The sequence below is a fragment of the Pan troglodytes genome, chromosome 18 (assembly GCF_028858775.2).
Source record: "Pan troglodytes isolate AG18354 chromosome 18, NHGRI_mPanTro3-v2.0_pri, whole genome shotgun sequence".
NCBI classification, from domain to species: Eukaryota; Metazoa; Chordata; class Mammalia; order Primates; family Hominidae; genus Pan; species Pan troglodytes.
The window spans coordinates 21,200,227-21,213,347 of NC_072416.2; the positions used below are offsets into that span (position 1 = coordinate 21,200,227).

At 52.4% G+C, this 13,121-nt stretch overlaps 2 protein-coding genes across 2 annotated transcripts in view; both read right to left on the reverse strand.

Moving 5' to 3' along the window:
• Positions 1 to 5,121, reverse strand: part of LOC129137282 (uncharacterized) — a 76,322-nt gene extending 71,201 nt beyond the window's left edge. Inside the window, 1 exon segment of the mRNA XM_063797578.1 lies at positions 4,914 to 5,121. Coding sequence (XP_063653648.1) covers positions 4,914 to 5,121 — 208 coding nt within the window.
• LOC112207762 (uncharacterized) overlaps positions 845 to 13,121 on the reverse strand; it is a 48,809-nt gene continuing 36,532 nt past the window's right edge. Inside the window, 12 exon segments of the mRNA XM_054668244.2 lie at positions 845 to 973; positions 7,455 to 7,563; positions 7,565 to 7,711; positions 9,377 to 9,503; positions 9,594 to 9,729; positions 9,732 to 9,800; positions 9,895 to 10,038; positions 10,125 to 10,178; positions 10,181 to 10,294; positions 11,794 to 11,989; positions 12,114 to 12,366; positions 12,547 to 12,703. Coding sequence (XP_054524219.2) covers positions 7,486 to 7,563; positions 7,565 to 7,711; positions 9,377 to 9,503; positions 9,594 to 9,729; positions 9,732 to 9,800; positions 9,895 to 10,038; positions 10,125 to 10,178; positions 10,181 to 10,294; positions 11,794 to 11,989; positions 12,114 to 12,366; positions 12,547 to 12,703 — 1,475 coding nt within the window. The 3' untranslated portion in view covers positions 845 to 973; positions 7,455 to 7,485.

Sequence of the window (13,121 nt, forward strand, 5' to 3'; positions counted from 1 at the left end):
CTTACCAAGTACAGACTTTTGACATACTGATCTCTCTCCAGTTGCAAGTGGGAACATGCACTTTGAATGATGTCATTCAAAATTACCCTGCCCAGACACACTTTTCATTGATTCTCTTGGAGGGCAGTTCTAAGAGATTCTCTGGGGCTTTCTCTGCATCATGAGACCCAGTGCAGTTCTGCCCTTCACCTTCCGGCAGTTTGTCACCTCGTCCCTATGACCTCAGAGGAACTTTGCCTCAGGCCAACTGTTTGTTCCTTGGGCTCTTTCATTTCCCCTAAAAATCATTTGCTGCCCCTCTAAATGGCCTACATCTCCATCTATCTCCCTCTCCCCTCAGAAGAGGGTGCTCTTTAAGCATCAACCATCCAGCCCTTCTAGCAGTCTCATTTTTCAGCTGGTTCCCATGTTTATGCCTGTTCTATGTTTTTCTTTTCCTGTTAAGCTGTCTGTTGTCAGCTCATTTCTGCAGTGAATCTTCAGAGAGGAGATTGGAAGCTTTCCTTCCACCCATACGATAGAACTATAAAGCAGAAGAGTTTAGAAAGACTTTCCTATTTAAGTGACGAAACCTCATACTCCATTTGTGACAAATAGCACAAAGGTTAAAAAAAACTTATTTTTGACCAAAAGCTCTGTTGACATTCTATTAAACACCGACCTATTTAATTTTCATAATGTAAATGGCAGATATTTTCATATTTCTTATGCTAATAAATCATTTCCCTGATTTTTGGGGTAAAACCACATATTCATAATGAAGTCCAGAAACGTGAATTGTTTCATATAACTTATTCTTATTTGTGATTACAAGTATACCTCTACAGAAAGTTAGGATACTCACAGAAAGGTAACTTGTGCGGAGGGAGATGGCAAATTTATAACTTCTCAGAAACACAGTAATGATAAGTAACCAAAGACTTCCACCAAAGTCAGTCCCACGATGACGAAGGTCAGCCAGAGTATTGATAACCTGGAATAATAATAGTTGAAATAATGAAAAGGTCAATGACACTGACAATATTTCACTCAGAAAGAATCATCCTTAGAAACCGTCAACCTCCTCCAAAAGGTAACCACATCCCTCAGATATCACCGTGGGATTCCACTGCTACAAAAAAGAACAGAAGTTAGAGAAGTCTCATGTTTTTCAGATGGCTGGTAGTGTTTTTAGGCATTGCAAATGTGGGGTGTTGTCTTTCTTGGTATAAAGCAGGGATATCCAATCTTTTGACTTCCCTGCCTATATTAAAAGAAGCAAAGTTGTCTTGAGCCACACATAACATACACTGACACTAACAGCAGCTGATGATCTAAAAAAAAACCTCTTTTTTTTTTTTTTTTTTTTGAGACAGAGTTCCGCTCCACTCAGTCGCCCAGGCTGGAAGTGCAGTGGTGCAATCTCAGCTCACTGCAACCTCCAGCTCCTGGGCTCAAGCCATTCTCCTCCCTCAGCCTCCCGAGCGGGTGAGATTACAGGTCTCTGCCACCATGCCCGACTAATTTTTGTATTTTTAGTAGAGATGAGGTTTCACCATGTTGGCCAGTCTGGCCTTGAACTCCCAACAGGCGATCTGCCTGCCTCGGCCTCCCAAAGTGCTGGGATTACAGGTGTGAGCCACTGTGCCCGGCCATTGTTTCTGTTTTTGTTTGTTGTTTCTTTTTGAGATGGGGTCTCACTCTGTCACCCAGGCTGGAGTGCAGTGGTGTGCTCTCGGCTCACTGCAACCTCTGCCTCTCAGGTTCAAGTGATTCTCCTGCCTCAGCCTCCTGAGTAGCTGGGAGTACAGGTGCCTGACAGTGCACTCAGCAAATTTTTGTATTTTTTGTGGAGATGGGGTTTTGCCATGTTGGCCAGGGTGGTCTCGAACTCCTGACCTCAGGTAATCTGCCCGCCTCAGCCTCCCAAAGTGCTGGGATTACAGGCATGAGCCACTGTACCTGGCCAAAATCTCCTAATGTTTTAAGAAAGTTTACAAATTTGTGTTGAACTGCATTCAAAACTGTCCTGGGCCACATGCAGCCCGTCACTCATGGCTAAGACAAGCTAAGTATAAAGTAATTATCTTATCTTTTCTTTTCTTTTTGTTTTGAGACAAAGTCTTGCTCTGTCACCCAGGCTAGATTGCAGTGGCATGATCTCAGCTCACTGCAACCTCCGCCTCCCGGGTTCAAGCGATTCTCCTGCCTCAGCTACTGAGTAACTGGGATTACAGGCGCCTGCCACCACGCTCGGCTAAGTTTTGTATTTTTAGTAGAAACAGGGTTTCACCATCTTGGCCAGGCTGGTCTCCAACTCCTGACCTCATGATCCACCTGCCTCGGCCTCCCAAAGTGCTGGGAATACAAGTGTGAGCCACTGCACCTGGCCAGTAGTTATCTTTTCTTTAGTTATTTACTTGTTTTTTAAATTGATGTATAACATTGGATGCATTTATTATATATCACATGGTAAAAGAATCCCTCTAAATAATACTTGTCTCTTGGATTATATGAATCTTTGTCATTTAAAGCTCAGCATAAGTAAAAAAAAAAAAATACAATGAAGAGATTACTTCATTCACAAATAAGTATCGAATTTTAGTGCTTAAAAATTAACAAGGTGGGCCGGGCGTGGTGGCTCACGCCTGCAATCCCAGCACTTTGGGAAGCCGAGGTGGGTGGACCGCGAGATCAGGAGATTGAGACCATCCTAGCTAACACGGTGAAACCAATCTCTACTAAAAATACAAAAAATTAGCAGGGCATGGTGGCACCCGTCTATAGTTCCAGCTACTTGGGAGGCTGAGGCAGAAGAATCACTTGAACCCGGGAGGCAGAGGTTGCAGTGAGCCGAGATCGCACCACTGCACTTCAGCCTGGGTGACAGAGCGAGACTCTGTCTCAAAAAAAAAAAAAAAAAAAAAAAAAAAAAAAAAAAAAAAAAAAAAAAAAAAAATTACCAAGGTGGAGATGATGAAAATGGCATGAATAGTGTGGGATTTCTCTAAGATTGTTGACATTAATTCCATTAGACTCTTATGTGAGTGAAGACGATAACATTTCTACATCGATTCCTCAGGATTTAACTATATATTCTTGAAAACATCTCAATTTTAAATGTTTCTTTCAAGATGGTGAATTAAACAGAGATAGCCCTTCAACAGGTTGAACTCAGCATATGCTGAGTCTGAAATGGAAATGATGGAGTTAGAGGACCATACAACAATGGTCATGATTTCAGAAACATGGTGTTGAGCAGAATAAAGCAGACACAAAAGAGTACCTATGGCATGGCATGCATCTGTATACACGAAATTCCAGAATAAGCAAGCTAACCTAGGATAAGAAAGAGACTGGCTGGGAAGAGTGAGAGTTCACTTTCTGGGGTGACATAATAGTGTAGATCTTGGCTGGGCACGGTGGTTCATGCCTGTAATCCCAATGCTTTGGGAGGCCGAGGCGGGCGGATCACCTGAGGTTGGGAGTTCAAAACCAGGCTGACCAACATGGAGAAACCCTATCTCTACTAAAAATACAAAATTAGCTGGGAGTGGTGGCACATGTCTGTAATCCCAGCCACTCGGGAGGCTGAGGCAGGAGAATCGCTCGAATCTGGGAAGCAGAGGTTGCGGTGAGCTGATACTGCCCCATTGCACTCCAGCCTCGGCAACAAGGGAGAAACTGTCTCAAAAAAATAAATAAATAAATAAAATAATGTAGATCTTGAAAGGGGGTTGGTTTATGCTGCTGTATGTACTTTCCAAAGTTAGTAAACTTAAAGTTATATAGTTTGGCCAGGCGCGGTGGCTCACGCCTGTAATCCCAGCACTGGGAGGCCGAGGCAGGCGGATCACGAGGTGAAGAGATGGAGACTATCCTGGCGAACATGGTGAAACCCCGTCTCTACTAAAAATACAGAAATTAGCCAGGCGTTGTAATCAGAGCTACTCAGGAGGCTGAGGCAGGACAATTGCTTGAACCCCGGAAGCGGAGGTTGCAGTGAGCCGAGATCTTGCCACTGCACTCCAGCTCTGTCTAAAAAAAAAAAAAAAAGTCATCAAACCAGATGACACAAATCAAATGACAATTCACTTTGTTTTGGTCCGTTTTGTTAGTTAGAGACAAGAGTGCAGCGGGGCCATCTTGTCTCACTGCAACGGCCAGCTCCTGGGCCCAAGCGATCCTCCCACCTCAGCCTCTCCAGTAACTGGGATAACAGGTACGCACCACCAGGCCCGACTAATCTTTTTTGGAATTTTTTGTAGAGATGGCGTTTTGCTATGATGCCCTGGCTAGTCTTCAACTCCTGGACTCAAGTGATCTGCCCACCTCGGCCCCCTAAAGTGCTGGGATTACAGGCCTGAGCTGTGTCATTTCATGCCGCGTGACACAGCCCAGTAAAAAGGAAGGAACCCCGCGGGTCCAGCGTCTACTCACACAGGTGGACTGATGGCTGATAAATCCCAGCAGGAGCCAAAAGAGGAGCCGAAAGAGCAGCCACAGCACCCGTCCACTCACACAGGTGGACTGATGGCTGATAAATGCCAGCAGGAGCCAAAAGAGGAGCCAAAAGAGCAGCCACCGCACCCGCATGTCTTGGTCCTTTCAGGCGCCCTGAGGCGGCCAGGACAGAGGTGGAGGTGGCTTAGGGCAGGGGGGAGGGAAGGGGACGGGGACCGGGGCCGGATCTGAGTTGGGGAGGTGGAGGGGAGGTGGAGGGGAGGGGGAGGGGGAGGGGAAGGGGAGGGGAAGGGGAGGGGAAGGGGAAGGGGAGGGGAAGGGGGGAAGTAAGGGAAGGGAAAGGAGGAGAAGGGGGCTGTTGGGCACCTGGAGGAGGTGGAGGAGGAGGAGGAGAAGAAGAAAGGGTCTGGGAAAGGATCCGGTTCAAATTAAGTACTCAAGCGCTGGTGGAAGGCTTAGCTACAGGTCACGGAGAAGATCAGGGAAGCAACAGGACACGCGGGGCAAGGGAGCGTGAGGCTTAGGAGCAATTAGAGGGAGACTAAGGTTCTGCTTTCCACCAAACCTTCTTCGGTCTGGGCCCTCCCTTAGCAACCCTGGGGCTTCATACTCCCTCTCCACCAATCCCTGATGACCCCGGTGGTGCCTCACAATGGACATTCCAAGTAGCGCCCGCATCATTCCAATGACCCCTCCCCCATCTCAGTCCCCCACGCTCCTCCCAAGGCCAGGTCCTCTCTGGAACCTTCACAAACCTGATTTCTGGTCCTCCCCAACCAGCTCCCTGTCCCTGCTTCTGGGCGCTCCTTCCTTCCTGAGCTCCCAGGGTTCCTCAAGGTCACTTTTGGCGACAAAACATAAAAAACAAATGATGGCAGGATGGCAGGAAGAACCTCATACCCAAGCAGAGTGCCAGGGTTTACAGCCTCCGCTCAGCCATTCATATCTTAAGCAACAAAACATCAGCAGGATGCGGAAGGTCCCGATAGTAAACCATCTCCATCACATCCATGTAGCCATCCGCCCATCAACCTGTATCTCAGGAACAAATGTACATACATTCATTTTAAGCAGGCATGGTACATTTACAAAAATTAACCTGACTTATTTTGTTCCAGCAAATCTCAATATGTTTGAGAGCAATCCAATCACACAGCATGTTTCTCATCATATAACTGTGCTAGAAGTCAATGATTAAAAGCTAATTCAAAATTATTCTTTGCTTGGAAATTCAAAGTGCCCTTATAAGACATAAACATAAGAAAGAATCCAAAATGAAACAAGATTGCCTTTCTACTCAATGATAAGATCATAACATGGCAATAAAATGTCTCCCTCTGGCCTGGGAATTCCTCTTTGTGGCACAAGGTTGTGTGATCTCAAATCACCCCTAACCCACCTAGACATTTTAACATCCGAAACCCAGTGATGATGTCCTTATCTATATCATCTTACTGCCTGTGTGTGTGGACTTTAAATTCTGAACCCAAATGAGGGGGAGAAAACCAAGTTGACTTTCATGATTGATCTCTCAGGGATGTCCAAGGAATCTGTGCATTTCAAGAAACAAAGTTCATCAGCTTCTCTCCTAAGGTATTTGCCCACAATACCCAGAGGGCTTGGCAGCATCGTGTGTGATGGGTGGGGAGCTCCAAGCAGGTGGGCAGGACCCAGGGGCCTGGTGACCAGGACAGACCCCCACTGTCCATCACCTTTCGTGGCCCTGTCCTCGGCTAAACTTCCCACAGGCCTTCTGCCCGATCACACAGAGTGTGCCCAAACTCGCTCAGGCCTCTGGCAGCTGAAAACCACTGCTTTAAATCCCTTTGCCATTTACTATGACATAAGGTTATTGTTAACAGGAAATATTCGATTGATGCTACAAATGGAAAGCCAATGCCTTTACCATAAATAGAAAAACAACCCTAAGAAACAAGCAAAACAAAAACAAAACAGGGGCTGGGTGTGGTGGCTCACGCCTGTAATCCCAGCACTTTGGGAGGCCGAGGTGGGCGGATCACAAGGTCAGGAGTTCCAGACCAGCCTGGCCAATATGGTGAAACCCTGTCTCTAATAAAATACAAAAATTAGCCGGGTGTGGTGGTAGGCGCCTGTAGTCCCACCTACTTGGGAGGCTGAGGCAGGAGAATAGTTTGAACCCGGGAGGCAGAGTCTGCCGTGAGCCGAGATTGCACCACTGCACTCCAGCCTAGGCGACAGAGCGAGACTCTGTCTCAAAAACAGCAACAACTACAAACAAACAAAAAACAGGGTTAACAAAACGATGGAATTCAATTCTATTTATATGCTGCAGCCATGTTCCAGCCCTAGATTTCGCTGGGCATGGTGGCTCACGCCTGTAATCCCAGCACTTTGGGAGGCTGAGGCAGGCAGATCACGAGGTTAGGAGTTCAAGACCAGCCTGACCAACATCGTGAAACCCCGTCTCTACTAAAAATACAAAAATTAGCCAGGCATGGTGGCACACGCCTGTAATCCCAGCTACTCAGGAGGCTGAGGCGGGACAATCCCTTGAACCCGGGAGGCTGAGGTTGCAGTGAGCCGAGATCATACCATTGCACTCCGGCCTGGGTGACAGAATGGAATGAGACTCTGTCTCAAAAAAAAAAAAAAAAAAAAAAAGAAGCCCTAGATTTCGGTTGTGTTGGTTCTAAAAGGAGAGACCCAGTAAGTGGGGGTTGTGCCGCAGATTGCTACCCACAATGGACGGGTCACTGAGCAGATCCGGCCAACTGGGTTCCCTCGCTGGAGGGCCAGCACACCAGACTGCAGGTGGCGCGGGTCAGCAAGGTACCAGGGGATGTGTCACACACACACCCCACCCCCGTCCAGTCACGCTCGGACACCCTGGGCTTCCGAGCAAACCTGCTCCCAGGTGGTGTGACCACATGAAGCCACAGACACCCAGCAAGGACACGCAGCCCTCACACCCCCGGCACCCCAGACACAGTGACCTGCACCAGGGCTCGAGGTTTCTCTAGGGAACCCACCTCTTAGAATCATCCAGAAACAAGTCACTCTTCATCTGTCCAGCAAAGGCCTGCTAAGAGGTGCACAGTGTCTTGAGTCCAAGCTGCGCCGAGGCGGCAGGACCCCCAGCCCAGCCCAGGACCCCCAGTAGAGCCCTCACCTCAGCGTGGAGGCCTTAGAACGTGAGGAAGGAGCTGTCCAGCATGGACGAGTCCAGGCAGCTTTCAATGTCCAGCACCCGCTGCCCGGCAGGTGTGGGGCTCGGGCTCCCAGCCACCTGCAGGACGAGGGCAGTGGTCAGCAGGCGGCAGCTCAGACCTGCTCAGGACAGGGATGAGAAGCCACCTCCTCAGCAGACAGGGCAGAGCCCAGTGCCATCTGACAGAATGTTCTAGAATGCTGGATATATGGGACATCTGCACCGTCCGTGATGGCAGCCGCTCGCGACGTGTGCCACTGAACACTTGACAGCAGACTGGTGCAACTAAGGAACAGAGTTTTAAATTTCATTTTTTTTTTTTTTTTAGATGGAGTCTCGCTCTGTCACCCAGGCTGGAGTGCACTGGTGCAATCTCAGCTCACTGCAACCTCCACCTCCCGCGTTCAGGCGATTGTCCTGGCTCAGCCTCCTGAGTAGCTGGGATTACAGGTGCCTGCCACGATGCCCAGCTAATTTTTTGTATTTTTAATAGAGACGGGGTTTCACTGTGTTGGCCAGGCTGGTCTTGGAACTCCTGACCTCAAGTGATCTGCCCGCCTCGGCCTCCCAAAGTGCTGGGATTACAGGTGTGAGCCACCACGCCCGGCCATCGTTCCATTTTAATTAACTTAAATAGGAGCAGCCACATGTGGCCTCTGGTTCCTGCCACGGACTCGGGAGCAACCCCTCCTGGTCGCGGCTTATGCGCCTTCTCTGTGTGCTGCTGGGGTTAGTTTGCATGTAGCCTCTTGAGGACCCCACATGTGTATTTCTAAGGGGTGCGGCCTACCGTTTCCGTATGAATGGGAAGTTCCCACCTGCTGTATTCTTGGAAAGAGGCTGTGAAGGATTGGTGTGAATTCTTCCTTAACTGCTTAGAAAAATTCTATCGTGAAGGCTCTGAGCCTGGGCTTTTCTTTGTGGGATTTTTTTTTTTTTTTTTTTTTGGAGACGGAGTCTTGCTCCGTTGCCCAGGATGGAGTGCAGTGGCACAATCTCGGCTCACTGCAAGCTCCGCCTCCTGGGTTCATGCCATTCTCCTGCCTCAGCCTCTCGAGTAGCTGGGACTACAGGCACCCGCCACCATGCCCAGCTAAGTTTTTGTATTTGTAGTAGAGACGGGGTTTCATTGTGTTGGCCAGGCTGGTCTCGAACTCCTGACCTCAAGTGATCTGCCCGCCTCGGCCTCCCAAAGTGTTGGGATTACAGGCGTGAGCCACCGTGCCTGGCCCTTTTTAATGTTTTATATAGATGGGGTCTTGCTATGTTGCCCAGGCTGGTCTCAGACTCCTGGACTCAGATCCGCCCACCTCGGCCTCCTGAAGTGTTGGGATTACAGGCGTGAGCCACCACACCCGGCCCGGCCACTGGGAGGTTTCTAAGGGACTAACTCGGCCTCTTCACTTGCTATAGATGTACTGAGATTTTCTTCTGGAGTGCATTTCGGAAGCGTGCACAGCCGCGTGCTTGCTTCTTCTGAGTTATCTGGCGTGCTGCTGTGCAGTTGTCCGTGGCGTCTGCTTAGCAAAGTGCCCTCGTTCTTTCACGATTCTGGCTTCTAAGTCTTCTCTCTTTCTCCCTGGTCAGTCTAGCTAAGGCTGCTCAAGTGTGTTGACCCTTCCCGAGCAGCCTTTGGTGGACGCCTTTCCCTCTGGCTGCAGCACTGGAAAGTGGCGGCCCTGGGCATGGTGCCAAGGCCCAGGCTGCATTCCCACTACTCCCGGGTCCCCAGCCCCAGCCCACCTTGCTCCGGGACATCCAGAAGAGAAAGAGGATGGCCAGGTAGACGGGATAGACAACCACGCTGGACACCAGGCCAACAGCGACTGTGTCGACGCTCAGCGGGCTCAGCCTGGACACACGCCCCGTGCTGTGTGGAGGAGAGGAGGCCACACAGGTGAGGCTGAGGGGCAGGAAGGGCTGGGCAGGAAGAGGCTGTCCCGACCCCTACGGCACCCACCTGTAGGCAGAGTCACCAACAGCCCCGTACCACACGGCGTTGGCGCCCAGGAAGAGGCAGATGAGAAGAACGCAGCAGGTGGCCCTCTGGATGCGAGTGAAACAGCTACGAGGCAGCCGGTCCCATATGGAGAGATGTGCTTGTCAAAGAAGCCGCGCTGCAGCTCAGCCACCAGCAGGCGCCGGAAGCGCAACAGGGCTGCGTCGCCTAGAAGGCAGGGAGGGCCGCACTGCAGGAGGCCACGGGGCAGGACCACCCTGCCCAACCTCCCACGGAGTGGGAACATGGAACGAGGCCTTACTCGCGGCCAGCATCTCCTTCTCCACCAGGCCCCCGTTGGCCTCCGTCTCCACCGAAAGCCAGTCATTGATCAGGAAGAAGGTGCTGTGTGCCGTCTGCAGGTCCCTGACGATGATGTGCTGCAGGAACCAGGCAGGGCTGAGCCCTGCAGAGGCGCGGGAGGGAGGTCAGGCTCGCAGGGCACCCCAATGCGGGGGCAGAGGGGCAGAGCTTGGCAGGGTCCGCACAGACCTTTGTTGTCGTGCCACACTCGGATCTTCCACACGCTACCCAGGCTGTGCGGGTGGCGATCCGGAAGATGTCCAGGCTGTTGCGGTGGAAGGCTCTGTTGCCGTCCAGGTGCCAGTGGCTGCTCCGGCTGTCAACCCCATACAGCATGATGCCCACGTGGGCCGTGGTACCTGGAGGGCAAGAGGGAGGGGTGGGAGGCTCGGTCTGCTGCCCAACACGTGTGGCATCCCAGGCAAGTCATCTCAGCTTTGGCCTCCGCGCACTCAAGGAGCCACACAGGCAGTCCTGGCTTTGCACGGCTCTGCCATACACGAGGAGCTGTGGTTACTGCAATTTGTCCAATAAACAGCAGGACCTCAAGGACATGATTAAGTTACATGGAAAGAACTGTAACTTGTGACATGCAAACATGGCTGCACACGCCTCAGTCCACACCACAACCAGTGACCTGCACTGCACACCTGTCCACGCCTCAGTCACGCCACAACCGGTGACCCGCACCACACACCCGTCCCTCAGTTCATGCACAGACTGCAAAACGTGAAGCTGTGTCACCTCCTCTCCCAGTGATAGACCCAGGTGACAGTATTTTTTTTCTTTTCTTTTTTTTTGAGATGGAGTCTTGCTGTGTCACCCAGGCTGGAGTGCAGTGGCGCAATCTCAGCTCACTGCAAGCTCCGCCTCCCGGGTTCACGCCATTCTCCTGCCTCAGTCTCCCGAGGAGCTGGGACTACAGGCGCCTGCCACCACGCCGGGCTAATTTTTTTGTATTTTTTAGTAGAGACAGGGTTTCACCGTTAGCCAGGATGGTCTCGATCTCCTGACCCCGTGATTTGCCTGCCTCGGCCTCCCAAAGTGCTCGGATTACAGGTGTGAGCCACCGTGCCCAGCCGACAGTTTTTAAAAGTAGGTAATCAAAAGAAAGAACTGGGAAATGAAGATGAAAGCAGCACGGAAATAAAAAATGGGAACACGGCCAGGTGTGGTGGCTCACACCTGTCATCCCAGCACTCTGGCAGGCCGAGGCAGGCGGATCACCTGAGGTCAGGAGTTCGCCTGGCCGACATGGTGAAAAATTAACTGGGTGTGGTGGCGTGCACCTGTACTCCCAGCTACTCAGGAGAATCGCTTAAGGGGAATCGCTTAAACCCAGGAGCTGGAAGTTGCTGTGAGCCAAGAGCACGCCATTGCACTCCAGCCTGGGCAACAGAGCGAGACTCCGTCTCCAAAAAAAGAAAAACGAAAACAAAAAGGGAATGCCAGAAGGGCAATTCCAATGAAAGGAAAATGGAGGTATTGAAGAAACAGCCACAGGGAGGGTGCTGGCGCCTCCGTCTGAGAGACGAGCTATGCAGTCAGGATCACGGGTGGATGCACGGTCTCCCACAGTGGTAGCGATGCTCACGTCACTTGTGGGGCCACGCTACTGTGCAGAACGTGGGCTGCCCACCCTGACTGACTGGCACCTACTTCCAGCTAGGAGCTGTCCTAGTCCTCAGGGACAGTGAGTGCTCACGAGGTCATTCCCAGGATGAACACACCAGCCCTTCACACAGCACTGCAAAAACTGCCTTGTTCTGACGCCTGCGACGAGATTCACTCCCAGAGGGTGCAACCAGCACAGCCAGTGAGAGCAGGGGAGGCCCTGCCACCCCGCTGCGCCCCTCACCTGAGCCCCGGCCCCAGCCTGTCTTGACGAGGATCTCGTACTTGAAGCGGCCCCGCTGCCCACAGAAGGGGATGGCGCGGCCCCAGCTGGCATCCAACTGGTCCAGCTTGTGCAGGATGGCGGCCATGACCATGTAGGTCACCAGGCACACAGCACATGTCAGCATGACGATGTAGTTTACATCCGCTGTCGGCTCCTGTGAGGACACAGCCGCCAGGCCCAGGAGGTCACGTGCAAGCTGTGCCTTCTCAGGATAGAGCCGAGCCCACCCAGGCCCTCCTCAACTCTGCAGAGGCTCCCAGGAGCACAGGGTCACTCACAGGAAAGACAAAGCGGACATGGCTTGGGGGCACGAAGAGGCTGGCGCCGAAGGCGGTGAGGTGGCGGGTGAGGCAGACGGCCTGGCGGGGCGAGGTCTCCTCCAGGGGCAGCAGCCCCTCTGTCCGCCACACCATGTCCTCCTCGCTGAAGTACTGGCACAGGGACGTGTACAGGCCCACGGACACCTCCAGTGCCGACCAGCGGAAGTGGCTGGAGAGGTTCAGATGGTAACTCCCCGCTGGGTCTCTGCTCCTGGGCAGGGAAGGGGCAGTGGACATGAGCCCAGGCTCCGCCAGGTTGGATGTCAGAGTCCCAGAGCCCATACCCGGTCCAGTCCCCTCGCTGCCTGCCGTCCCCATAGGGCCAGTAACCCGGGCAATGCTGACCCATGATGCCCTGCCCTGCCCTGCCAGGCCGGCCCGCAGAGCTCACCCCGGGGAAATGAAGAAGGTGTAGGGCCGGCGGTCGGCACCCTGGAGTGACTCTGGGTGGATCCTCCTGCTAGCCGAGCAGTTGTGCTCATTGGGCCGGGGCTCCGAGTGCAGATAGACTGCCAGGTAGGGCTCGGATTCCTCAGACAGGTAGCGGCCTGGGGCAGAACGCGCAGGTCACACGCCTGCCGGGAAGCTCAACCACCCGGGGGACACCCACGATGGCCCTCCTGAGCCCACCCTCTGCCACGGGCCTGAAAGGCCATAGGAGCCTCTGCACCAGAGCTGGCACCTGCTTCTCCGTGGCCCCCAGCTCCTCTCCGGCCAGGCCCCCAGCAGCCCATGAAACAGAAAGCAAATTTCACCAGAGACACCCATGGAAGCCCTACGAGAAAGGCCTTCCCCCCAAGAACAAGGCCAGGGGGCCGCGTGTGCCCCACCCACTGCACGCACTGTCCAGCAGCGTATAGTTGAGCTGCAGATGCAGCACGGCCGCAGGGTTGCTGCTGTCCAGGGTGACCACAGCACCGACGGAGGCCTGGGGCTGGACCACAACGGAGTTGGCGGAGCTGCGGT